A 27,992-nucleotide genomic window follows, 5' to 3' on the forward strand; every position below is an offset into this window, starting at 1 on the left:
ATATTTTTTTACAGCACTTTACAGCGCTTCTCTACACCTGACCTCGTTCAACACACCGCACCTTCGTGACCGTACTCTTAGTTCTTTCGGTAAAGTCACGTAGGTAAAAAAATGAAATTAAAATTAATAAAAATAAAACAATAAAAATCACGACGTTTCGGAGGCAACACAAGCTTCCGTCTTCACCTGAAGACGGAAGCTTGTGTTGCCTCCGAAACCTGAAGACGGAAGCTTGTGTTGCCTCCGAAAGGTCGTGATTTTTATTGTTTTATTTTTATTAATTTATTGTTTTATTTTTATTAATTTTGATTAAAATTTTTTTACCTACGTGACTTTACCTGAAAGAACTAAGAGTATGAATCCTTGCAGTCACGAAAGCTTCAAATCTTCGTGACCGTGTCGCGTGCAGGGTGAGCGCGGCTTCCCCGGTGAGCGAGGAGCCCCAGGACCCCAGGGTCTGCAGGGCGCACGAGGCCTTCCTGGAACTCCCGGCACTGACGGTCCCAAGGTAGGCCCCGTCGTACCTGTGGCAGCACCAACAACATCATCGCCGTCATCATTTGCTTGGTCGCTTCATATTCACACCACACTTCCCGTGCAGTAATCTCGATGCACGCTGCAGCAGGGGACCTCGTTACTGGTGGCAGCTGCCCCTGTACGTTAGAAGGCGTACGCATCATTAGTCTATTAGTAGGGTGCGATATAGGATATTGGTACCATGATGTCGGCACATACGGCCTACCCTTTTTTCCAATAACGTGATGAAATCCTTCACGTTCACCATGAAAGCAGACGGCGGATATCACCAATGAGAGCACAAGGGCAGCGCCTGGAACATGGGCAGAATCCCAGACTTTTCAAGCTGCTAATATAATAATGACCATTCTACACGTGGATTAGAGAACTGATGCAAATTGGAGACACCCAAAACACTTCCAGTTAAGGAAAGCGAGCGGGCTTGGGCAGGACGCACCATCGCTAGGTGAGATGATGGCCATAGGAGGAGACTGGTGAAAGAATGGCAGCCCAAGGAGCGAACGCACCCGAGGGCACGATCACCGAGGAGATGGAGCGATAAGATCAGCTTGTGCGCACGAGCAAGATTGATTGGGGCGCCGCAAAAAAAATGTGAGAGATGGTGACAATGTTCGGGGGGGGCCTTCATGCAGCAGTAGTGGATAGATCGTGGCTGCTGCTGCTGATGGTGATGATGATTTCTGCACTGCCAGAAAATGGTGCGTACAGCTCATTAGCATAGGTCATTAGCATATGGCTAATGTCAGCTTGAGGATAAGGTGCCAACTTACAGGTAGGAAAGAATAACAATTCCGGGCGATGGTCCTTTGTCAACTCTGCAAGAGAGCCAACGACCAAAACGTTAGTTTATATTAGCCCATCCCCCATTCACGTTTCACTTTTCTGTTGCGTTTTTCAGGTGTGGCCGCGTACGATAATAACCGACCATGGCCAACTGTCTGCCCCCCTTTGTCTGTACCAGGGTGCGACAGGTCCCGGTGGCCCCCCAGGAGCGCAGGGCCCCCCAGGCCTTCAGGGTATGCCGGGCGAGCGGGGAGCGACGGGCATTTCCGGTGCCAAGGGAGACAGGGTGAGGATAACCTTGGATGCCGACCACTCGCCTCACCAGTACTTTCACATTTACGTCCTCACTCTCACTAACTTGCACCCCATATATATTCCATATTACTGGTAGGAACCTCCTGGTTACACCAGCCCACAGGGGATTATTGTGTCCGTCCGTCCGTCGTGCATCCAAAAATGGGAGGGGTGGGGCTGGGTGGAGAGGGGAGGGTGGGGAGGGGCTGGGTGGGGAGGGGCTGGTCACCCCGTGGTGCCCTTATAAAACTCAACGTTTAACCTACTCACGCCGGCTTGTTCCCGCCCTCACAGTCGGGCATATTTGCGGAATACACCACGTCGCCGTTGACCCTCGCCATTGACCGAGCAACCCAACGTTCCTACCAGCTCCCTCCGCAGGAATGTGTATATACTCAGTTTGAATGGGCATAGAAAGGGTTGCTGCAATGTAATTGTTAATACACCGCACTTGCAACCCAGAGGCCGCCAGTTGATGTCCCCAGGAAGGCAGTTGTCATTTTTGGGCATGTTTATGAAATCCCCCTCCTTCCCTCAACTCTGGCCACCCAGCGGTAAAAAGAGGGCACACCACGGGGTCAAAAGCGTGGGTACTCCCAACTCTTCCAAGATGCCTGTCCATATGTGGCAGAGTGGGCCAAATCATCTCTAGAGGTGCTTCTCCAGAGCCTCCTCTAGCAGAGGCGTGCGCAAGCAATAGCAGGACAGCCACGTTTGACCTTTTGAGAGGAAAGCACACGCCTTTACAAAGAGGCGAAAAAGAGTTCATTGCGAGCCTGCCCGTCCGTGTCCGTACAGGGCACGCGGGGTGCCTGCTGTGGCGAGCATGCCAAATGTGCCATTAAGGAAGACCTTAGAAGAAGACGCTCACCGCCCCTTACTCTCAAACAAAAAAATTAACACCATCACCGACGAAAGAAAATGACGCCGAGTGAGGATGAATGAACGAGTTCAGCTTCGCCGCCGACTCGTGAATTGCCCTGCCGGGTGCTGAGGCAGCACAAAGGGGCCCTTTGATGGCGTGGCTTCGGGTAAGTGGAAGCCGGGTTTCTTTGCTCAATAAAACTCGATCTCACTCTGTTTTCTTTACCTGCCTTGCCTCCCACAGGGAGATTCTGGCGAGAAGGGGCCGGAGGGCGCTCCCGGCAAGGACGGAGGCAGGGTGGGTTGTTCACGCAGCGCAGCGCGCACACGTGTCTTGCTCCTTTGCGATTGTCACCAATTGTCACTCTACATCCGAACGGCTTCGGTCTCAAAACGGAGCTTTATATTATTACCGCATTATTCGAGTGTCGCGGTCCATTTTGTTTCTCTCCCCGCTCCGTATTTTGCTTTTATAAGCACAGTCGCCGGGTATAATAATGAGTTTTGCGTGGCGGGATTTACGCAACAGGTCGCATAATTCACAAAACGTGGAGGTCTATATACTACCGATGTATATTCGGACGTTTTGAGCCAATTGATCTTTTGGAAGCAAGGGCCACGTGTGATACTATTCGAAGGACAGCAGCGTGTTTGTATCGCAAGTTGCCCTTTGCCTTTCCCCCCAATCAGTGTGTCGTCAGGATGTGTTGCTCACATGAGAACTGTGCATGCTTATTGCCAGCTTCTATCATTACATGGCAATTCATCTCAAATGTCAATGTTGAGGGGTTTCTTGTTTTAATTGGTCTTGTCGCCAAAACTGCACATGGGGCATTCCATAAGCGATTACTCCATTATTGAACATTACATGCAATATGTAGAATTTCGCCTACCGCTTGTATGCCAACTAGTCCACGTTGATTTACCGACGCCCAAATCACGTGGTAAAGCGCCCGATCCCCATCAGACCATGGAAGCTAAGTCGGGTTGAACCTGGATCGTGCTTGGATGGACGAATACCGTGCACTAAACAGGTGGAGTAGCCATTGTGAGCAGCAGAGGGCAGTGCAGCAAAATCCATCATGTTTCTGTACTCTCCCTCTGCCTTCACCAACCCGCACTGACCAGCATTGTGAAGTATGTTCAAATAACCCGCACTGCCTGTACGGCGTGGGGAAGGCCGTCCCTCATCAAGCGGTGCATTTGTAGTGACATAAGAAGGGAGGGGCTGCTGGGGGCTCTGGGTTCCCAGGTGGGTCCAGACGCTAAGCCTCTGGGCGCCAGGCGTTGAGTTCCCAGGGGGTCCAGACGCTTAATCCCCTTGGCGCCGCCAAAGGGGGGGGCTGTGTGTGCTCTGTGGGATATCTGGGGGCGCACACGGCCCCACCCCTCGTTGTACCAGGCATAAAAGGAGAGCTCCCTGGACGATCGGGGCCCAGTTGTAACTCAAGACCCAAGACCCACGACCAGCCATCTGAAGACCCGGGGATGCTGTGAGAGCCAGCGCTGGGAGTCTGGAACTCCCGACTCTACGACCTTGTGAGGGCGAGTTCCGGAGCGTAGCCAGAGTAGAGTATCTAGGCTGTGTAGCTAGGCTGTGTACCTAGGCTGTAACAGAGTATCAGGACTGTTGGACTGTTGGACTGTTGGAGTGTTGTATTGTAATAAAGAAGTTACCTCTACAAGTGTCTCCGGAACCTGTTACATTTGGCGTCAGAAGTGGCAATGGAGACAAGAAGTAAGCCACGTACCTTCAGTCCTGACGGCGATGTTGAGGAGCAAGCGGCGACGGGGCAGCCAACTCGGGCCGACAGCGACGCTGCACCGCCGGCTCAGCAGTCGTCCACCATACCTGCCGATCTTCCTCCAGCGTCGGGAGCAGCAATGGAGGAAACGCTGCTTCGCCTCACCGAGCTGCTCCACGCCACCGTCTCCATCCTGGACGACATGCGTCGCTCACAGGCGGAGACAGCAGGGAGAGAGGAGGCGCAGCGGCCGCACCATCCCGCCGGCTCCCACACAAAGATGGCGGCCGTTCCCGCCGCAAATACATCCGGGTGTGTCGTCACTTCTGCGGGGGGAGCAGTGGCCGCTGGGAGCGACGTCACTTCCGGGCCCAGCGTGGGCCAACCCGATGACGCCGCGTCATCAGCGCTGCGTCCCTCACCGCCGGGTGACAGCGCTGCGAACGCGAAGCCAGCTTCAGCCGGGTTGCCAGGCAACGAAAGCTTGGCTCACGTCCAGCAACGCCTGCCGGCACTCAAGGCATTTTCTTCAGAGGGGGGTGAGTGGGCAGCGTTCGAACGCCGGTTCGTCTCTCTTATAGAGACGTCCGGCTGGTCGGAGTATGAAGCGCTCCAAGGCCTCCCGGCCATGCTCGACGACGACTCCCTCGCAGCACTCCTTACTGTGCCACGCGCAAAACGTGCCACGCTCACGGATGCCCTTCATCAGATGCGGCTGATTTATGGACCCCCATCCGAAGCACGTCACCGCTTCGATGCGAGGAGGAAGAAGGCCTCCGAGTCGGCGATGGGGTACCGCAGCGCGCTGCTGGCCATGGCAAAGGTTGCCTACCCTCGCATGGATGAAGACGCTGTGGAGTCACTCGTGCTGCAGAAGCTCATGAGCTTGGCCCGCCAGCTTCGAGTTGCCATGCCGACAGCCGACGACGACGACGACTTCACGTCGCTACGTGCTGCCAGGTGCATCCAAGCACACCTACATTGCGATGAGGACACGACCATCGCCGCCTGCGCAGGCCCACCTGATGCACAAGCCTATGACGTGCATTCGGGGCCTCATCAGGCCTTCGCAGCAACAGAAAATCGCGGATCGTCCAACTGGCGATCCCAGCGAGATCACCACCAGCGGGACCGGCCAACCTCGCGCCAGGACGGAGCGTCCATCGTCTGCCACAACTGTGGCCTTCGGGGCCATGTGGCGTCCGGCTGCCGGGTCCCCCGACGCCGGACTTCAGGACCTCCGGCGCCTCGGCCACCACCGTATCCTCGGCATACCCAGGCGAGTCACGACACCTCGCACTCTCGGCCCCCACTTACAACAAGCACGCACCCTCACACCACACAGGGGGGTCATGCTTCTGAGGAGGGGGATTCGGGCCCATCATTGAACAACCGGGCGCTCGGACCGGGTCAATGGTCCGAGTTGGCCCATAGGGTCGTTGCCGCTGCGGCAGGGTCCTCTGCCGTAGTGGGTTCCATCGAGGGCGTTGATGTTCGTATGTTGATCGATACGGGTGCGTCGGCGACCATCATTTCAGACATAATTTATAACATTTTGCCCGATATATGCCGTCCCTTGCAGCCAGTTGATGTGCCATGCTATGCCGCAAATGGGGGTTCGTTGGGCATCACCGGACGGATCAATGCTCAGATCCGCATTGCTGACGTCCAATTAGTTGGGCCCATTTTGGTCTCATCAACCCTCGCCGTTCCGTGCCTCCTCGGAACAGATTTCTTGGGGAAGATGCCCATTAAAATTCTCATTAACAAAGGGTGTATTGAGCTCCCCTCCGGCCGACGCATGGCCTTCCTACCCACACCCACTCGGTTGCACTCCGCATCTACGACGGTGCAGGCGTTGGCGGCGTGCACAATTCACATTCCTCCTGGCTCTCAGATGTTAGTTCCCCTCCGGTTTCGTAAACCCCTTGATTACGACGCGTTCATGGGGGGTGCTGTGATCGGGCCTTCGCGTTCAGCTGAGCGGGTGTCGGACCTCGTGTGTGCACAAACGCTCGTGCGAAGCGACCACGACCCCTTTATCCAGGTCCTTAACGCGGGATTGGAAACGGCCGTTATCTGTCAGGGAATGGTGCTTGCTCACGCGACGCCAGCCCCGCCAGAAGATGTGATCGTGGGTCACGTAGGGGGCGAGTTCTCTTCCGTTGCCAAGCCAGGTCCTGACACAGGATGGCTCGACGCGCTTTGCTCCACTTCTGCCGATTTGTCACCATTACAACATGCTAAATTACGCACGCTGCTGAGCGATTTCGCCGACGTTTTCAGTCAAAGCAAATTCGACATTGGCTGCACTAAATTGCTAAGCCACCACATCGACACGGGTGATGCCGCTCCAATTCGTCAAAACCCATTCCGGTTGAGCCCGGCCGAAAAGGAACATGTACGGGTGGCCGTCAACGATATGTTGGCGGCCGATGTCATTGCGCCATCAAATAGCCCATGGGGGGCGCCGATCGTTCTTGTTAAGAAGCACGACGGGAGCCTCCGCTTTTGTGTTGACTTCAGGAAACTTAATAAGATTTCGGTGGCCGACGCCTACCCGCTTCCCAGGATGGACGAGTCGCTCGATGCCTTAGCAGGTGCGCATTACTTCTCCACCTTGGATCTCCTCTCGGGGTTTTGGCAGCTACCCCTTGATGACGCATCCAAACCAAAGACGGCCTTTCGCACGCCGCAGGGACTGTTCCAATTCAACAGACTTCCCATGGGTCTTCACTCGGCCCCGGCGACGTTCCAGCGCCTGATGGAGCTGGTCCTCGCTGGGCTCCAGTGGGATTCTTGCCTAATCTACCTCGACGATGTAATCGTGTTCAGCAAAACTTTTGATGAACACCTCACGCGATTGAAGGCAGTTTTCCTTAAAATGCGAGCGGCTAACCTCAAATTCAAACCGCAAAAATGCCACCTCATGAGGGATTCGGTTCGTTATTTGGGCCATATTGTCAGCCGCTCGGGAATTGCCACGGACCCCGAAAAGACAAATTGCGTGCGCTCATGGCCAACTCCTACCTCTGTTGGGGAGGTGCGGAGTTTTATCGGCTTCGCCTCATATTATCGACGATTTGTTGCGGGATTCGCATCTATTGCGAAGCCCCTCCACGCATTAACGGCCAAAGGGGTCAAATTCCGATGGGGAGAGTTAGAACAGGCATCATTCAATGCCGTCCGAAAAGCACTGGTCGATGCTCCTACCCTGTCTTATCCAGATTTTACCACTCCGTTCATTCTGGATACAGACGCCAGCAACACCGGAATTGGAGGGGTGCTGTCGCAAATTGTCAATGGAGTGGAGCGCGTCGTCGCCTATGGCAGCAGGGTGCTGTCGCCCGCGGAGCAACGTTACTGCGTGACGCGCCGCGAATTGCTTGCTATCGTTTTTTTCATAAAGCAGTACAGGCCATACGTGTATGGCAGGCATTTCACAGTACGCTCCGACCACGCGGCGCTACAATACGCCTTGCGAGTGGACCAACCATCTGGACAGCTCTCGCGTTGGCTCGAGATCCTCCAGGACTTTGCGTTCACTGTCATTTACCGCAAGGGGATTCAACACGGGAACGCCGACGGGTTGTCGCGACTGCCGAACAATGGGCGCTGTGCTTGTTTTTTGGGTGCGGGGCGTTGTAGGCAGCCTGACGGGGTACCGCCCCCATCCCTTGCGGCCGCGGCCGGGGATGGGGTCGGGGACCACGGGGCTCCCTCCACGCAAGTTCCGCAGGACGCATTGCTGGGCCTCGGGTTGGACGACTGGGGACGTCTTCAGATGGAAGACGTCTCCCTCCTCAAATTGAGACGCCGCGCTAGGGATGCCGAGGGTCACAGGGGGCAGGGGGGCCCCGTATCATATGTCATCCGGGAAGGCGTCCTCATGCATTGGGATGGGGGGTCCCAATCCCACACATTGGTGGTGCCCACCTCCCTGCGGGGGCGACTTGTGTGGGAAACCCACAGTCGCCTCTTGCACTTGGGTGTTCAGAAAACACTAGCTAAAATCCAATTGGAATTTTTCTGGCCGGGCATGGCAAACGATGTGGCTGACCTTGTGCAAGGTTGCACAGAATGTGCACGGCGGAAACCACCTGCTAGGCCGTCCTGCCCGCCGCTCCAATCCATTAAAGTTTCCCGGGTCAATGAGATCGTCGCATTGGATATTTTGGGTCCGTTTCCCGCTACTCCTCGGGGTAATAAGTACCTTTTGGTTGGGGTCGAATATTTTACCCGATGGGCCATGGCCTGGCCACTCCCCAACCAGTCTGCAGCAGCCATTACAGAGGCCTTTTTCCAGGGCTACGTCCTGGACAAGGGTGCTCCCGAACGCCTGCTGACCGACCAAGGGAAAAATTTCTCTTCCACCCTGTTGCGGGATGTGTGCAACCTGCTAGGGACACACAAAATTCGCACCTCGCCATATCACCCCCAGACTGACGGTATGGTCGAGCGATTACATAGGACACTTACCTCCATGCTAAGCCACCAGGTGTCTGAGTCACAGACTGATTGGGATCTCCACATACCTGGTGTCTTGGCCGCCTATAGAATGGCGCCCCATGCTGCCACGGGGTACTCGCCATTCTATCTAATGTATGGTAGGGAGGTTTGCCCCCCAATCGACGTACAATTGCACATTAAACAGCCCGCACCTAAGGCTAAGATTGCCGACCACATCCGTGCTAATGTGCGTCGTCTCGTAGATGCCCGGGAGGCTGCTCAAAATAACTCAGAAGCCCGTCAGCTTGCCAACGAGCGGTTGCGGAATCTCCGCACATCCCGCCACGTTTGGGTAGAAGGGGACCGCGCCTGGCTCCACTGCCCGCAGGTACCATTGGCTACTTCCTCAAAACTGCTTAAGCCTTGGAGAGGGCCGGTTGTTATTATTCGCGTTCTCCGCCCGCAGTGTGTCAGGATCCAGCATGGCAAGCGACGTTGGTTCGTGCACCCGTCACGTCTAAAACCTTACATTCAACCCTACACACCTCCTTCACATCTCCGGGGCCGAGAGCGCGACATGTCTGACGAGTCGCGCCGCGATGATGCTGCTCCTAACTCTCGGGCAGGTCCCGCTGCCCCGCCCTCAGGTGCCTTGGGAATGAAATCCGCCACGGCCGACCCAGCGGGAACAAGCTTGCCCGCGGGATCAGCGACCCAGGACACAAGCGCAACAGCGGGTCGTCGGTCCCCTCCTGCCTCCGTCGCGACCGATGGACCTGCCACTCGGACTCGCTCAAAACTCAAACGATTTTCATGACCCCCGCCCACGAACTCTCGTCCCAACGCGACGCCACTCACTTTTCCATCATGTATAGTGGGCGATTGGGGCGTGCGTTCATCCTGCATATATGTGTTTATACAGTGTTGTTCTGCATCGGTGACCACAGGAGGGGGAGAGGCGCTTTCTTCTCATTTTTTTTTCTTGATTTGTCACACACTCATTCTGATGGTTAACAAATAATTTCTTGTACAATTGTATTTTTTTTTGACAGCCGGGTCGGCTGGAGGCTACGTAGAGGGGGGTAATGTAGTGACATAAGAAGGGAGGGGCTGCTGGGGGCTCTGGGTTCCCAGGTGGGTCCAGACGCTAAGCCTCTGGGCGCCAGGCGTTGAGTTCCCAGGGGGTCCAGACGCTTAATCCCCTTGGCGCCGCCAAAGGGGGGGGCTGTGTGTGCTCTGTGGGATATCTGGGGGCGCACACGGCCCCACCCCTCGTTGTACCAGGCATAAAAGGAGAGCTCCCTGGACGATCGGGGCCCAGTTGTAACTCAAGACCCAAGACCCACGACCAGCCATCTGAAGACCCGGGGATGCTGTGAGAGCCAGCGCTGGGACTCTGGAACTCCCGACTCTACGACCTTGTGAGGGCGAGTTCCGGAGCGTAGCCAGAGTAGAGTATCTAGGCTGTGTAGCTAGGCTGTGTACCTAGGCTGTAACAGAGTATCAGGACTGTTGGACTGTTGGACTGTTGGAGTGTTGTATTGTAATAAAGAAGTTACCTCTACAAGTGTCTCCGGAACCTGTTACACATTCACAAACGAGCCGTACGTGGACATGCACTTTTCCGTATCTTTTGAACAACTTAGCTCGTGCGAACAATCAAGCGTCAGGCGAGCTGTGTTGACGTGTTGTTGTTGTTGTTTATGCCGTCGCTGTGCAGGGTGTGACCGGGCCTATTGGACCACCTGGGCCAGCTGGTGCTCACGGTGACAAGGTGAGAGCGCATGACACCGCAACGGTTTTGGTGATGAGTAGAATCACATGCATACCTAGCATGGCATTACATTGTAACTTTTTTGAAAAAGCGTTGCTGAATAAGTTAATGGGTGGATGATATTGAAAATAGTACTGTTTGTTGCTGGACGCTTGGCATATTGGCCCTCTGGGCCTGTACTCAGCAACCATAGTTAAACATCTCATCAAATAAATGTTTTTTTTTTAAGTGCCGTTTGGATACCTATTGATGTCATCATCTCTTGAGACAAAAACATTTGGAACTCTGCAGCTAGAAGGGCATCACCCTGTGTGAGAGAATGGCCCCGGAAGATGACATCACGGAATTGCTTCTCAAGTCACTTCCCTTCAGTAGCAGAGATAGCTCATGACCTGTCATTAAAAAAGCAAAATTCTGGAACAAGTTAAATGAAATTATATACCAGGTTTACTCTGCTGATATTGGTGACCAATATAAATCCATAAACGCACTACGCTTTGAGAGCTCATAACAGTAGGGGTTTTCCCCTTTTTTCTGGCAACAAAACTGAAACCTTTTTACAAGAATTCATGTCTGCATTAACCACAATACTTGCAGTCAAAATTCAAACAAAAAACACACTATGATAATAGATGCATTGTCCTTGAAACTGATTGGTCCACACCAAGGGACGGCTTTCTTTTGAGCCTCGACCCAATTGGTGCTCGACCAGAGGACGCCAAAAGGCGTACAAAGACGAAAAAAGGGGAAAACCCCTATTATTATATTTTGGTACTGGCAAAGGAGGTCTAATGATTTGAGAGCTCAGTTAAGTGTTAATCATGGGTGACTGAAATTCATGTTTAGAACCCGGGTTCTGAGTGATGCCAGAGGAGTTCTCTGACCTCTCGGCCCACCCAGACAACTCGACGTTGGACACTCCAAACTTATAGACAGATCAAGTGGTCCCTGTTCTTCGGAGCAGTCTGTTCACTGTGCGGCGGTGCTGTGTCCTGTCTTTAGGGTGATGCTGGTCCTGCTGGACCAACTGGACCATCTGGAGCACGTGGGGCACCCGTAAGTAAATCGCGTCATCGTCATCATCGTCATCATCATCTGTCACTTCAGTCAGCTCATTAGCGATGATGGGGACGGACACATTTCCGCCACGGTTCTCTTTCGTTAATCAGTATTACCGCATTGTTGTGGTCTCAATACGTATTCCTCTAGGGCTCTTTACATCTGCAACCTACCCACCTGGTTTTCTCTCCTCCCCTACTCCTGACACTTGTTATTTGGTTGTCGACCCCTGACCACGGGAGTCCACTTTACCATGGAAGTCCACGGGCAGAGGTCAGCAAGCTGCGGCTCATTCAGGACTGTTTTCGTTATTTATTCGGGACCGTCTCGTATTCAGATGCACTGCGGCTCTTGAAATATCGAGTATTTTACCGAATTAGAAAAAAAATATCTCTTGTTATTTTGAGTGGCCGACCGACCCCTGTTCCTAACATGCCCGAACCAGTGCGGCCGACTTTTCCTTGGCTTTGACCCAACAATAGGCTTGCCATATTCTAAGGTTTTCGGTAAAGTCACGTAGGTAAAAAATTACAATTTAAATTAATAAAAGTAAAATTAAAATAAAATAAAAATCACGACGTTTCGGAGGCAACACAAGCTTCCGTCTTCAGGTGGAACCGTCAAAGCACGATAGCTGTATCAATAGGCTTGCCCCCGTAAAGTACAACAATACCCACATTCAAATAAAATACCAGTGACGTCATCACCGACACGAGCTCACGACGAACGTACAAGCAAGCAGAAATTGAATTACGCCTACGACAAGCCTACAAATGTGCCCGATCAAGTCAGATCTCGCAAGCCAAGCGGACTATTGGGAGCCTGGTTAATATCAGTTCGGAGACTTGGTCTGTGAGGTGGGCCAGAAGATGGCAGTACGGCAAGTGATTCTTGAAGCCATCTGTGCAGAATTTGAGTGTTATCTCCTCCTGGTATTGCTTAAACAGTCGAATCAAGGATCCTCCCTTTAAAGAGCATTATTATTGTTCTATCGTGCCAATTTATTGTCCAAGCCTTTGCAATGATCAGAATTCAGGGGCTTTTCTGTGTGCCCATTTGGCAATTTTTTGGGGATTAGGTTAATAATGCAGGTAATCTGAAATGATAATCAATGCTTCACGGTCTATTGAATTCATCATAGATCCTCGGGGGTTAGCTGCTTTGAGGAATTTCAAAACCAGGCGAAAACTCTTAAAATGTAAAAGACTTTCCAAACACGGATCTCCAGGCAAGTGGCGAGCGTTTGTTATGCCTCCGAGATTTAGCGTGCAATATTATTTGTTTCTTTCGGTTAAGTCACGTCTAAAGATAAAACAATAAATTAAATTTAATTTATTATTTTATCTTTAGACGTGACTTAACCGAAAGAAACAAATAATAATTCCTGCAGTCACGAAAGTTCTAAAATTAAGCGTGCAATATGTTCAGTCTCTGGGCAAAAAAAAGACTGCTTTTATCATCACGGGACGAGTATGGTAGTGAATCGGTGTTCACACTGGACGCTGTTCCAACTTTCCATTTTAGTGTTCTCCGTTGGCAGTTGTCATGCAGCAACATGCAGACAGCTGCGGCTTATGCAAATCTGCACAAAACAAACCTCCCAGTGTCCTCAGAGAAAGTGTAAACAGTGCGTTAACATAAGCTTAACATTAATAACCGCGTAAACATGGCAGCGTCAATAATAACAACAACAAGCTGCGTCTGCCACCTTAGGAGATTTCAGAAGCACGTGGCACATTTGTGGTATCACAACGCACAGCAGATACCATCGCTATAGTTACCACACTTTCTTTTTAGCTTAGCTCCATATATATTAACTGTGCGCTGTGTATATATATGTGGTGAGCAGAATGCACAGCAGCTACGTGAATACATTCAAAAGTGACACCATAGTAACAGTCAGACGCAATACAAACAATGACGTTTATGTGGGAATGCCTCACTGAGTCTCAAGACGCTTTTTCAACAGGCTTCTGCATTGGGAACGTTTGGCCATTTCCTTTCTGTTATGAATAACGCTCCTTTAGGTTTGTTAGGGTTCAATGACAAAGCCTTAGCCTCACAGACCAATGCACCCTTTAGAATTCTTAGGGTTAAATAGAACCAAACTAAGGCACCTTTTTGATTCTCAAGATTCACTTTCAATGCCCCGTGGCTCAGACAGCCAGATGACGGCACTCTCTCATTGTTTATGCCCAAGGCCCACAGTTTTAATTCAGGCATAGCCGCAAGGAAACAGCTACAGTAGCTGTCATACCAGCGCCGAAGATCAATGTCCAATGAAGAGCAACTATTAGGAGATTCAGTTCTAAGTGATTTAGCCATTCAATTACTTTGCCCGAGCGTCGGTGAATTTAGAATACACAGCGCTTTTAGATGTGCATATTTGGTGGCAGTGCAAAGTCCCGCGCCCCATGGTTCGGTGTTCGTTGTCGCAGTCGCGCAACAGGGGAGTCTATTGTATCCTGAGCACTGCAGGGCGCTTTACCAATGTCGTTGATCGACGCTAACCCCTCTGCTGCAGGGAGAGCGTGGAGAGACTGGGCCACCTGGACCTGCAGGCTTTGCTGGACCTCCTGTGAGTATAGCCCCCACCACCACCCCCACACGTCTCACACTTTCAACTCCGACCCCACTTGCTGCAAGCCGTACGACACAGCGTTAATTTGGTTCATTATTTTTAATTTAATTAAAATATTTTTTTACCAATAGATAAACATACTAATCGTGCCGTGTGTGTTTGCATCCTTGCATGACACATTTAATTCCACTACAAAGCCAGAGAATTGTTATTTGGACATATGACCAAATCGCCCGCGATACGGCAAATTTCAGCTGACCTCGTAAAGCTGAGCTTGGATAGTGCATCAGGTGTGTGTCCACTCTGTGTAAAAGAAGGGTGCAATAGGCATTGTGGGCAGTAAAGGGCAGTGCAGAGAAATCCAATGATTTTCTTCTCCCCCTCTACACCATCACCAGCGTGGTGATGTATGGTTAAAAATATTTCCCACGGCCCAACAAGTCTTGTGGAGGCCCTCATCCAGTAGTGGATTGACAGAAAAGGGCTGTGCATGCATATGCACCACCTAGTCTATGAACTTAACCCGCATGGCCTGTTACGTAAGAAGTCCAACATGTTTTTGTATGCAGGTTTCTATGTTGCACTTCTTTCATACCGCATGTAGCCAACCATGCGAATCGTAGGTTAACATGCTTTGGCTGCATTGCCACCAACTGCAGTAAACCTTGTGTCCACTCTGTCCAAGCTCGGTGTAATTTTTTTTTACAGCCGCATTAAACGTTCCATTCATTTACTTACTTGACCTTCACTCAAATACAGTCGACGGCTTTGTCTTCTTGCGCGCTAACGCGCACAGAGCGCCCGCCAGTTCTGGCCGTGTAATCGGGTGTCGGGTTAACAACTTCACCCCTCTCTGCCACCGTGTGCGCTGCTTCGAGGGCCTTGGGTGACCGCGTCTTTTGTGTCCCTCCCTCCGCCACCGGCACGCTCGCTCGCACACACAAACCCGCCCGTTGTCAGGGCTCAGACGGGCAGCCCGGTGCCAAGGGAGAGCAGGGCGAGACTGGACAGAAGGGAGATGCTGGCGCCCCAGGTCCCCAGGGGCCATCAGGTGCTCCCGGCCCCCAGGTCAGTGACTCCCCTCCCCACGTGCCCCAATCCACCAACAACTTGGTGGGAAGTTAATGGGCAAAGTGTACGTGTTCGTGTCGAGGTTGGCGAGTGAGAGAGGGGACGTATAGTCCTCCCAGCATGCACGAGTAGCCCGGGGAATGTCGGAAGGGCTGTCGACCAATGATGGAAGCGGGCAGCGGTGTTATCATGTGATCCGTGGTGTGAGATATTGAATCACGTGGATATTCACTGACTCACGTAGACATCCAGAGAACCATAGAGATGCATGTAAATGACTTAATGGTAGAAAGCATTCGAGTGTTTACTCTGTGGACATAACATAACAGCTTTGAGGCACATCTTAAATTGCAAACTTTTTGTTGGGTTAATAAACCAGATAAAGAAAAGTGCTTTCATCGTTTGATATGGAAAATATTTTTTTATCGCTGGTGCTGAAAAAAATACTATTATACAGAGTGGCCGGTAACAAAGAGCACTCATGATAGTACAGGGGCTAATAATGAATGCATTTCTTGAAGCGAGCAAGGATTTAGGAAAGGATGGAGATGAAACGAGAAGGAAAGCCTACGTGTTAAACAAACGGTAGAGAGTTTCAAAGCCAGCAACTTGCAAGACTAAGGATAGGACAGCAGATAATAATAATAATGAACTATTTCGTAAATCAAGCAAGAGCATAGAAGCTTGGAAAGATGATAGCGGATGGCGTTCCAAAGTCGAGCAGTGCTGCAACTTACAACATTGCACACATAATGAATGTGATGAAACAGTCAGTCAGGTAGAATGAGTTACTGACATTGGTGGAGGTATCCATGCGTGACGTTGATGAGATCAATGGCCAAGGTAGTAGCGATAAGAGAGTAGCAGGGAAGCGACTGAAAGACATTGAGAGACTAAAACGGAGTGAATCAGTGAGCAATGGATCACCAACTACTATGCGGCAGAATCAACTGACGTATACAAGATTAGACGAGGAACATGTGTCATATTAATGTGTTAGCCATTCTGTTGACATGAGTTAAAAAAAACACTTATCACGGATAATATGGACACATTCTTAAGACTCGCACAGAACTAATGGACTTGGCTCACATGTTTAAACATTCTTTTTTTCAGGGTCCTAATGGCGTTTCTGGTCCAAAAGGTGCCCGAGGTGCTCAAGGTCCCCCTGTAAGTGATCTTTTTAAACGCAATTGCAAACAATCTCACTTGATTTAATTTCGTTACGATTTAACTATGGGCGCATTTTGTTTCGTCGTAACCCGTAATAAGAAAAAGGCCCACATTTTTCGCGACCGCTATTTACAAATGTATTTGTTCGTCGTGTTTCCCAACCTTCACTGGCATCCTAATCCTAGCAGCAGCTTTGGCAGGAAAAAAATTACCTGCAGTCTAAATCCAAACGTTGTTTCTCAGTGTCTGGCTGTTGCACCACGCACCGACTGAAATAATTTTAATAAAATACATGACAAAGCCTCTGAGATGTATTGCTGTGGGCCTTGTAAGCAAAGGCGTAAAAGATTTTAGCCCGGCAATTACTCTGCTCGTGCCAATGCTGGCGGAAGGGGCTTGGCTCGAGTGAGCTCTTGAGGATATTTTTTTGCCATTCTCGTTCAAGCTGGTTTCATGCTGGTCAGAGACATCGTTGAAGAACTGAGATTGACCGCACTACAACTCCACCTTGCACGACTTGTCGATTGACTGACTGTGGGCTTGGTGTCCAATGTAAACCGTTGCTTATAAGCTCCGGCATTGTTCTTGATGGTTGGGCACCTGTACAATTCCCGTCTTTGCACTTAAAAAAACGATATATATACTTTACGTGATTATCCCATGTCAAGGCACTCATGTTTTGTTCTCTGTTTCCGTAGGGAGCGACTGGCTTCCCTGGAGCAGCTGGCAGAGTCGGACCCCCAGGTCCCAATGTGAGCAGCACCCTGTTGTTGTTGTTACATTCCACTTAACATGTTCGTATTCACCAACAACGGTTTTGTCCATTAAAATGATAACCATGTGCCTCCAGAAGAAAGTCTACAGTCAGTGCATATTACCTGCTATCACAGTTAAAAGAGTTGGGAATTTCTTAATGTACTTATTTGCTATGTAGACTGACAAAGACTTTTTTTGGAACAAAAACTAAATCGTGCAGAGAAAAGCGTGAAGAGGTGCATGCTGGGACATTTAACTGACAGAGGGGAAGAAGAACACATGGATCAGAGAAGAAATGCTAATTAAAGTTATTATCTTGACTTCTATGAAAATAAGTTGGCTTAGGTAGAACATGTTACTAAAACTGATTATGGCCAATCTAGCAGTGCATAGACCACAGATGATGCCCTATATTTAGCTTGGAAAGCCTCACTGAGCCTCAAGACTCTTTTTTTCAGGCGGATCCTACATTGGGATGTTCGGCCGATTACATGAATAAGTGCCTCTTCGCACAAATGAGAATCCAGAAGAACCTGGAGGAAACCCGCGCATACGAGGGGATAACAATTAAACCTACACACAGATAGATACATAAATAAATAACATCACTGTCCTGAAATGAAAGTCAAAATGTAACGTATGGAACTGAAAATGATCGTAGGTTGAAACTTAAGAGGTAGGAGATGTATGTATGTATGTACGTTGAACTTCTTTCGCACCATACGTAGCCAACCATGCTAATCGGAGGTGCGGGGGAAGGACAACAAACTAAACACAAAAGGAAATTCTAAAGAAATGAGTTGTCAATCTAGATTTCAAAATGTCTATCTCTCAGTGGTTTCTTAATATTGCAAGGAACAGCGTTCCAGACGGCAGCAGAAGCGAATCTGAAAGCTCGCTGTGTTCGATGGATAGCCAAAAGGTGTAGAGCGATCCAGCCTTCATTCAGGCGAGGATCCGCAACCTGCGACATCGAACCCGGTTCTGTGTGTGTGCCTGCTTCTGTACGCTCCACAAAGATAGATTCACGAACCGTTTTCTTCTGGCCAACCGTTCGTCACATTTGGCGTGGCCAAAAACGTGACGAGGCCTCGCAAGAGCAAGTGTGAGAGCGTTGTGCAGCCCGGTTGTTGACGTCGCGACACACCCGTTCCGTTTCAGGGTAACCCAGGATCCCCTGGCCCAGCTGGCCCCAACGGAAAGGACGGGCCCAAGGGCATCCGTGGTGACTCAGGCCCCGTGGGCCGCGCCGGCGAGCCAGGGCTTCAGGGACCGATCGGCGTGCCCGGAGAGAAGGGAGATGCCGGAGAGGACGGCCCATCTGTAAGTACCGCTGCGACGCACGGACGGCCATGATCCACTGGGGGGTAAAAATTGTGGAAAACAGCCGCCGGACCATTTTCCCGTCGTGAAAAAACGTAGTTGCCCGAGATCTGAACGAATCTGATCGCAGCCCTCGTGAGTGGGCAACTGGGACGGTGACCTCCAAGGTCGGATCTCAGGGTCAAATGACTGTATGATATCACGCTCTGTTCGTTTGAGAAATGGCCGATTAAAGTCGGTGCGTGTGTGGGTTCGTGGATGGATGAGAGAGAAAGCCTTCTCATTGATTGCTATTATGGTAAGCAAAGCTTGGGCCTTTGCCAAACACGTAATTTCGTCACAATATTTGTTTAAGACATGCATTTGTTTGTGCAGCCATCAGTACCTAGGCTGAGACTAACAAACTCACTTCACTTAAGAACCCGGTTTAACCATGGGCAGTTAAAACGCAGATTCAAAACCAGGGTCCCGGCGATGCTGGCCCAGTGGTCTGACCGCCACGTCACCCGGCCACTTCTGGGACATCTGGTGTTCGAGTCCAGGATGAAGCAGTAAGCATCGAGTAAGCAAAGCTTAATGCAACTGCTGCCGTGTTCCCGTGCGTCCCCCTCTCTCCACAGGGTCCAGACGGCCCCCCTGGTGCCCAGGGTCTTTCGGGACAGCGAGGTATTGTGGGTCTGCCCGGTCAGCGCGGTGAGAGGGGATTCCCTGGTCTTCCCGGACCTGCGGTGAGTTTTCCCGTCGTAGTTATATATATCTTTTTTATGGTCGTGGTAATCGAGATGCTTTTATGCGTTCATCGGGATGGCGTGGCTTGTGATGCATGAGCATTACTTACACTGGGAGAAAGAAACTAAATCTACGTAGCTCCAGCGCCACCTAGTGGAAGACGAATGTGCCCGGTTTGACGGTTTTAATGCAACGATAACAAAGCAGAGTGGATTCGTGAAGCACCTCAACACCAGTAGTGTGCATTAGGACACCATGGAAAGTCATTGTATATCGTAATCATGTTTTAATTTACGCCATATTGGGCTCTAACTTATCAATCATTGGCGTGGACGTGAAATCAAAATTGGAATTAAAAGCTGAAAGTCGTGCGAACAAGCATGGAGAGATACACATGCACGGAATAACACTGAGAGACAGAAAGGGCAGCATATATTTCAGGGAACCAACACAAATCAGAGACATCGTATTGATTGTTAAAGCAAGCATGCGGGCTTGGACGGGACACATCGCTGCAAGGGATGATGTATGTTGAATTTCTTTCGCACCGCATGAAGTCAACCATGCCGATCGATGGCCTATGCCATCAGAAAGGAGAGATCCAGCTCCCGAGGGAATGACCATCGTGGAGATGGAGCGATGCAATTAGTTCGTGCTCAGGAGATGAGACTGTGGCATCTCAGGACTGTGAGAGATGGCAATGGTGCTGGAAAGCCTTCCGTCATGACGACGATGATTACAGTCGCTCTTATTGTATTATCGTCTTGCACATGGGCATCTTGTTGGCTGCTGCAATGAGACACGAGTTGTGTGTTTGTGTGTCGCCTCACTGCAGGGAGAGCCTGGCAAGCAGGGTTCGACGGGAGCATCTGGAGAGAGAGGCCCACCTGGCCCAGTCGGCCCACCTGGTCTGAGCGGTCCACCTGGAGAGCAAGGACGTGAAGTGAGTGCCACATCAACCGGTTAACGAGCCACCCGCTCACCAACACCGTGATTTACAAAACTTGCTGTGACCCTTTCAAAGGCCTGGACTGCAACGGGTGTGGTGGGACATGCCTGTGATCCACATTTATGGGTTCGGTGGCCCAAAGATTTGTGAAACTCTCAAACCTGCTGGGCTGTGAGGTGGACAGGAGATGGAAGTACGGCCAGTGGGCTTAGGCACCCATTAGTGCCTTCGAATGGACTTGGTCAAACGTTTCAATGTAGGGCCACCATTCTGAGTCTCGGTGATTAGTGAGGTTGTCCTGGAATAATACAAGGCAATGCTGAATATTTATCTGGCGAGCCCTCTACCTTTTCCTACTGTGTTTTGTCTTTACATTTCCTGTTCATTTTAGTACAACTTGAGGCCTTATCATCACCCCTTTTGGAAATCTTAGTTAATAATTTTCTTTATTAGTGAATAAAACATTGAGGTTCCCTGTAATTCCAGAGATAACAAGGTCCAATCGGATAAATATCACTGCACCTCTCATTCGGTACACACTAGGCTTGAGAGAACCACAATGTAGACATGGGCAGCTTCTCAAGACATGTCCCTCTTTGTCTCCCGACAGGGAAACGCTGGTTCTGATGGAGCCCCAGGTCGCGATGGTGCCGCTGGAGCCAAGGTGAGCAGTGCCGCTCGGAGCAGAGAGGCCACTGGTGGTGGCCTTGTCACGATCCTCCCCTTAACAAAGCCTTACCGTTGTCCGTACATTTACACTAACGCAAAGGACACTTCAATATGAGACGGGTGGGTCAGCTACAGCTCTTACTTGGGCTTCAGTCGATGTCTCACATTGAGTTTACGCACTCGCTTTTTTGGTTTATCTGAATACGATTGTGATGGTACAGTTGTTATTGTTGTTTAGTAGACCCCGTTTGCTTGCAGTCGCGAGCTAATTCATCGCAGGCAAATGAGGGCAGATTGAACCAACCAACCAAACAATTCATACTGTGTAAAATCACCATGCATACCACAGGTCAAATAATATCGATGCTTCGTTCCACGCACCGATTGACGACGGAATTCTCACCCATAACCCAAGTTTTTAAACCAAGAAAAATATAAACTCTTATCTATTACACCTTTCCAGAGTGCTGTTTGTTACTGGCTGCTTGGCGTTTTGGGCCTGTGCTCTGCGCCGGTATAAAAAGCAGTAAAACCATTTCACGTGGTAATACGCGTCGACCGCAATACGCACCAAATCAGACAGTTACACTCCCGACCGATTCTGCCAACGGGCGGAGTGGGGTCGCAGACAAATGCTCGGTGGATCCGCCGTGGTGAAACGTGCTACGCCGCGGCCCTGTGTGCACCCTCCAGGGCGAGCGAGGGGAGGCAGGAGCGGCCGGCCAGCCCGGAGCACCCGGGTCAACCGGTTCACCTGGCCCCGTTGGTCCCACCGGCAAAAATGGCGGCCGAGGAGATCAGGTGAGCACCTTTTTTTGTCGGCGTCAAAGCGTTCGAGGCCGGCCTCGCCTGCTCGTTGTCCCAGACAGGGGTGTTCGTGGCACCATCGCCGTGATGATCATTTGTCATCGAGTTTCCCCCCCCCCCCACCTTGCCTCAACGTACGATTGATGCGGCAACGTTCGACATCTTTAAAAACAAGGATTCATTTATTTAAGCGGGTTAATCATCTGGGTGTTATTGATACCGGACAAACATCCCCCATTACTGCTTTGTCGTGGGGGAGGCCTTTATCCACAAATGTATTCATAAAGGACTGATTTTATGTATTTCATTTTACTTGACGATTAATGCAAAAACTCAGGGTGGAACATTGGAAGATAATTTAATTTACCTCATTTGTTTTTTCGTATAGTCAACAATGCATGCTGTTTTTGTTTATCAAAATAACATGGTATGATTTTTGTTTAACTTGTTTGCCCACAATGTTTAATGGTACGTTAATCACCCAGCATTAATGTCAGGCAGCACTCAGAGACTTGTATTTATCCTATTTGAAAGCTTTACAAAAAAATAAACAATGACTGTGATTATGAAAACAAGACATCAAGCGTGAGTGCACCATATGGCCAAAATTTAATCAGAAAATTCATTTGGCAAACTGTAGAATGCGCTGTTATTAAACGGGAAATGTGTCCGCTATTATCTGCACGTGTTATCACGTTGATATAACTTAATAAATGTCCACTGCACTCACCCTCACGATCTATTTTTAAATGCTAGGTGGCTTCTGCCGCATCATGAACTTTGAGTGCCACTATATTATCTGTTGCGAATGCATGTGAGATTGACCAATTGCGTTTCAATTTCCAGGGCCCTCAAGGTCCCATGGGTCCACCTGGTCCTTCTGGTGCCCGCGGACTGCCGGTAAGTTTTCAACGGTTGTCCACGAACGTCAAAAGCCGTGATTGCATTATCCCTGTATGCCTGTAACATGGGGGTCACGATAACTCTCATAAAGATGATCCAATTGAAGTTTCTTTTTTATTTGATGTTGCGTTCCTATTCTGGACTCAACCGAGAAATAAAATCAGCCACCTTGATCCAAGGGGTTACCCAAGACTTGCAGCACCAAACCAGCGCTAGAAATATTATTTGCAAATATAAAAAAAAATCCGGTTTGCCCGAACAGCTATCTGCCAGTTTCCGTACTGTTAATACATATTTCTAAGGATAAATGCATGTTGGAAAGCTTTACATAATGCATGCATGCATTTGCATTATTTTTTCCCCTTGTTCATTTTTAATCAGCAGCTTTTCAGAGCGTATAAAGATATGCTTGCAATAGAATGTTAGAAGGGGATTTGGGTTTAAAGTGGTGGGTAGCAATGTTGTCCTAATTTGAAGCGCAAAGTTTATGCCATCAACCACAATTTCCTGCGACCAAATCACCATGAATGCTTCCGATTTTAAGGGATCCCCAAGCTAAGCAGGTTGTGAGCCTGGTTAGCACTTGTTGGTAGACTATCTGGGAGTTCAACTTTTCATGAGGTTGGCCTGCAAGGCGCCCAGTAGATGGCAAAAAGCAACATATTCAGTCCATCCGTTGTGGAGCTTTGGGTTTTTTTTTTTCTGGGGACTTCAGTTTCCTCCCATGTGAACAAACCCTTGTTATTGGAATTGTCCAAACATCCCAATGCTGAACCATCCAAAAAAACGGTCTTAACAGTTTGTGAGGCTTTTGTGGGTAAATCAAGGACAACTGTATTACCAATACTATTACCGCAAAGCAGTGGCACGTATAACAGCACACATAAGCAGAACTCCATTAAGTGCTTCCACGTACTGTGTAAATAAACATATTATTTCGCCCATAGGCCCACTGGCATTTCAGACCAACATCTTCATCCAGCAGCGTTTGCTTAAGCAAGCGAACAGCTGCCAATAACTTTACCGCACGCATGTAACGCCGTCATTCACAAAGATGCCAAATACACTGACATGTATATGAATCCAACCTCATGTCTACTCACACGAGGCTATTCTGAGTATATAAAGGGCACCAGTGCTGTCAATACTATGACCACATAACAGCACTCAGTGTATTATAGGCTGGCTGCACACATGTTAACGAAGATGTAATTTACTCAGATACCGAATACAGAAATATGCAATCCATCAATGTGTATTTATGGAAATGGTCTCGAATGGCATGCGTGAGGCTTTCCTGGGGTAAATAGAGGACATTAGTGCGATCAATACTTTTCCCGCAAACAGGGCTACATGATAAGCTGGCTACGCACTTGCAAACTGAGCTGCCACTGGCTTCCGGTTTCCGAGCGAATGCATTATAACGTCGCACTCATTACACACAAAGTGATTGCCAGAAGTGAGCCAAAATACCTTTCTGATCTTTTCAAGGAGCATAAACCATTACACCGACTCTGGTCATCCTCGCAGTAGCTTTTGGCTAGCCATCGAACAAAGGCGGTCACTGCATCGCGCGCTTTCAGATGGGCTTCTGCATCCGTCTCGGATGCTCTGGAGCATTGCACTTTTAAATCTCGTTTGAAAACTCATTCAGTTAGAAACTTCTTTTTGTGTCTAGTTTGTTGTCCTTCACCCCGCACATAAGCACGGTTGGCTACGTACGGCTCGAAAGAGGTTCAACTACAGAGTACATTGACAACTTAGGCTGAATCAACCCATCAGTGTGTATGTACTACAATGCGTTTGAATAACAGACAACATTTCACTTTGGCCGTGCTCTGCTCTTAAGGGCCCACAAGGTCCCCGGGGAGACAAGGGTGAGACAGGAGAGGCTGGAGAGAGGGGCCTCAAGGGACACCGAGGATTCACCGGCCTTCAGGGACTCCCTGGCCCACCGGTGAGCAAAACCAACATCAAAGCACAACTTTCAGTGTTCATGCACATCGGTATCAGGCAGAGTATAATAACACAGAGAAGAGGCTGTGGTGCCATCTGCCGACCCAAGGTGCTGCAGTGGCGAGATGTCAACTACCTCGCCTGGTATACAGGAGGTCGTGGGTTCAATCCCGACCCTGACGCCCGCTGTATATTTAGGGCTTGCATGTTCTCCACATGGTCATGTGGATTTTTCTCCGGGTTCCTCGGTTTTTTCTTCCACATGTAGAATTAACATGTGTCTTAAGAGTAATTTGCTGTTATACATTTCCACGTGATAAGCCTCGTCGTTGGGCTATCACTTGTGGCCAAGTCGCGTCTGAAATAGAGCTATGTAGCTCAGTGCACTTTAGCTGGCAAAATAAGAAATAGTTTAGTTATGTAGTTTTTTTAAGTGGCAGACGAGAACAGAGATGTTGCGCGTTTAACATTAATGCCAGTGCACCACGTATGTTCTGGCAAGAGTGGAAAAGTAGGGCAAAAGATATCCTCCAGAGCTCACTCGAGTGGAGGCCCTTCTGCCAGCAGTGGCATGAGCAATTGCAGGGCTGCACTTTTACCTTAACCACCCATTGCAGCTAAACCCCTAAATTAGGTGTAACGATTCACACCACATTGCAATTTAATGAAATTTCATTACTTGGGGTCGTGATTCGATTCTAGACTTTGGCAGCGTCTAGAGGCTGGCATTGTCACATGACCCCATTACATGCACCATTAATAAATATTTCGTTTCTTACACACGTGCTTTCCGACGCATGCATTGTGAGCTTAAAAATGTATATTAGTCGATAAATCGATGCACCATTACACTTTGTGATCATGTGCGTATGTGTTCCCTGAAGTTAGAGATTAATCCCCGTGTAAATGAACGATGGGAACTAAAAAAGCTAGGCATTAATGTTTAACAGTGTAGGCATTTGCGTCGTAGCTTGTATATGCTCAGCGTGTAACTTACAAGCCACTGTCTTGCTTTGTTTTTCAGGGTTCTTCAGGTGACCAGGGTCTCGCAGGCAGCGTTGGTCCATCTGGTCCCAGAGTACGTTCCATACAACTCACCTCAAACGAACAAGTTTGTTTCGTTCATGCAACACCACCAGCAATTAACTTAGCTTTGATGTGTTAACTAACGGGATGCGATGTCGTGTTCCCTTACGTCCAGGGTCTTTCTGGCCCAACCGGCCCTCCAGGAAAGGATGGAAACAACGGCCAGTCCGGCCCCATCGGTCCTCCAGGTCCTCGCGGTCGCACTGGCGAAACTGGCCCTGCGGTGAGTAGTAGAGGCGAAATTAACGCTCACGCGTTTTTCCCCATATAAACTTTCATGTCCCCAGCTAGTCGGTCCCCACCTGGTGGGGCAGTGAGCCCAGTTTCCCCCCTCTTCATTTGGCCCTGTCGCGCCCAACTCGGGCTGCTATTCACAGAACTTTTGTTCCCCCCCCACCCTCCCTATTCTGTAATCGGCGCATTATATCGAGCTCGCGTTGATTTGTAATAAAAAATACCAAAAATTCACACATTTTACATTTGCTGTATGCTGCCGCTCAACGCAGTCACAAAGCACGTTTCTCAGTCATTCAGTCAAGTTCCTTGTCAGTATACTCTTTGGTTCTTTCGGTAAAGTCATGTAGGTATAAAATAAAATAAATCACGACGTTTCGATCGCAAAACAAGCGGTCATCCTCAGGCGGAAAAAATATAATCCAGCAGTGGAACTGCTGAACCACTCATTTGTTGCTGTGACCACGTTGTTCCGATGAACGTCGCCCATTAATAACCCTACAGATGTCAAGGAATTATTCGACCACAATTGGCTCACCTGTACAAACATACTACAAGGCAAAACATTCCTCTTCTGTTTATTTCCTCACACTGCTCAGCTTTGGAACCTCCCTCCCAGCATCTCTTTTCCTAAGTTCATATAACCTCAGTCAATTCAACAAATGCGTTGGCTGTTATTTGCTGTACTACTATAATTAGTACTCTTAGTCGCTGGTCACTTTGCATTTTGGGTGTTTTGGCCCTGTATTGGGCAACACAAAAAAAACATGTAATATCACTGACTCACTACTAACAATCATAATCTGTTAATTTAGCACCTACATTATCGCAGACACTCGTAATCCAAGTGTGGCTTTCCGGGTTGGACAGCGGGTTGATCATTGACACTCTCAATATTTCACCACGCACAACTGCAGGCATCTTCAGGAAATGTCACTTCATCTTTGGACTCAATATATAAAAAGTTTGGACACTCAGCGATAAACGGGAGAAGAAACGCTCGACACATGGCCAGTCCCAGAAAAAACACACTTGGGAGTCGTAATCTGTATCTGAAGGCCATATTTGGCCCCTCAGTAAGCAACGGCTTCCCCACACCTCTCGCGAAGGTTTCTAATCGTCGATGACTCCTCTCTCCTTGCTCCAGGGTCCTTCTGGTCCAGCCGGTCTTCCAGGTCCCCCCGGCCCACCCGGCCCAGGCATCGACCTCTCCGCCATTGCTGGCATCGGCCAGACCGATAAGGCCCCAGATCCCCTGCGCTACTACCGCAGCGACCAGGCCTTGCCCGAGCTGAGGCAGCACGACGCCGAGGTGGACGCCTCCATCAAGTCTCTGAGCGGGCAGATCGAGGGGCTGCGGAGTCCCGAGGGCACCCGCAAGAACCCGGCGCGCACCTGCCGTGACCTCAAACTCTGCCACCCCGAATGGGAGAGCGGTGAGGAGTGGCCGCATTCACGGTGGCAACAACAGTAACAAAAGCAGCAGCAGCAGCATCCGTTTAACACTGAGTAGTAGTGTGGTGTCATCACAGCTCTTGTGCCAGGCTAGGCTGCATGCACACACTGTGTATTATGTCGGTTTACATGAAGCGATTGCCATGACTAAAAGAAAAGGAGTGGAAGATTTTTGTCCAGCCTAATTGCCAGCCATCATGTGATAAACAACAGAAGAGAGATAACTGGAATAGAGTTTTTGCACAAGCGTTGAACGTTTGCAAATATTTAGACGTTCCCTTGACATTTTTTTGTTACAGAATTCTCTTGACGGTGTGTTTGAACGGTTACATTTTTTTTCATTTTCAACACAGCACATTTTAACACGTCAACCATCATTCTGTAACCTCTGTTAGGAAACTACTGGATCGACCCCAACCAGGGCTGCACTCTGGATGCCCTGAAGGTGTTCTGCAACATGGAGACCGGCGAGACGTGCGTGTACGCCAACCCACAGACCATCTCCCGCAAGAACTGGTGGCAGAGCAAGAGCGCCGACCGCAAGCATGTCTGGTTTGGCGAGGCAATGAGCGGAGGCTTACACGTAAGTGATTGAATCTCTGCGGGCCTTTTGACAGGGCCCTCCCTGGATGTGCCGTGTCACAGTTGCAGAGCAAACGGGTAGTCAATATAACAGAGATGTCCCATACATTCACTTATCAACTACATTTAAAACAGGTGAAAGAGCTTGCTGGGACTAAGAGTCTCTCTTGCAAGGGAGACCTAAGTCAAAGCAGCCCAGCGCACAAGTAAATT

At 49.7% G+C, this 27,992-nt stretch overlaps 1 protein-coding gene across 2 annotated transcripts in view; it reads left to right on the plus strand.

Moving 5' to 3' along the window:
* The window catches only part of LOC144724632 (uncharacterized), a 77,163-nt gene that overhangs the window by 45,954 nt on the left and 3,217 nt on the right, over positions 1-27,992 (plus strand). For both annotated transcript variants that reach the window (XM_078603915.1, XM_078603916.1), the window contains 20 exons: positions 410-508; positions 1,499-1,606; positions 2,723-2,776; positions 10,393-10,446; positions 11,449-11,502; positions 14,030-14,083; positions 15,047-15,154; positions 16,274-16,327; positions 17,029-17,082; positions 18,248-18,409; positions 19,030-19,137; positions 19,974-20,081; positions 20,698-20,751; positions 21,450-21,557; positions 22,410-22,463; positions 24,316-24,423; positions 25,447-25,500; positions 25,624-25,731; positions 26,890-27,178; positions 27,593-27,780. In XM_078603915.1, coding sequence (XP_078460041.1) covers positions 410-508; positions 1,499-1,606; positions 2,723-2,776; positions 10,393-10,446; positions 11,449-11,502; positions 14,030-14,083; positions 15,047-15,154; positions 16,274-16,327; positions 17,029-17,082; positions 18,248-18,409; positions 19,030-19,137; positions 19,974-20,081; positions 20,698-20,751; positions 21,450-21,557; positions 22,410-22,463; positions 24,316-24,423; positions 25,447-25,500; positions 25,624-25,731; positions 26,890-27,178; positions 27,593-27,780 — 1,980 coding nt within the window. The remainder of the gene's footprint in view (positions 1-409; positions 509-1,498; positions 1,607-2,722; positions 2,777-10,392; positions 10,447-11,448; positions 11,503-14,029; positions 14,084-15,046; positions 15,155-16,273; positions 16,328-17,028; positions 17,083-18,247; positions 18,410-19,029; positions 19,138-19,973; positions 20,082-20,697; positions 20,752-21,449; positions 21,558-22,409; positions 22,464-24,315; positions 24,424-25,446; positions 25,501-25,623; positions 25,732-26,889; positions 27,179-27,592; positions 27,781-27,992) is intronic.

Source organism: Lampetra planeri, chromosome 21 (assembly GCF_965212315.1).
Source record: "Lampetra planeri chromosome 21, kcLamPlan1.2.h2, whole genome shotgun sequence".
NCBI classification, from domain to species: domain Eukaryota; kingdom Metazoa; phylum Chordata; class Hyperoartia; order Petromyzontiformes; family Petromyzontidae; genus Lampetra; species Lampetra planeri.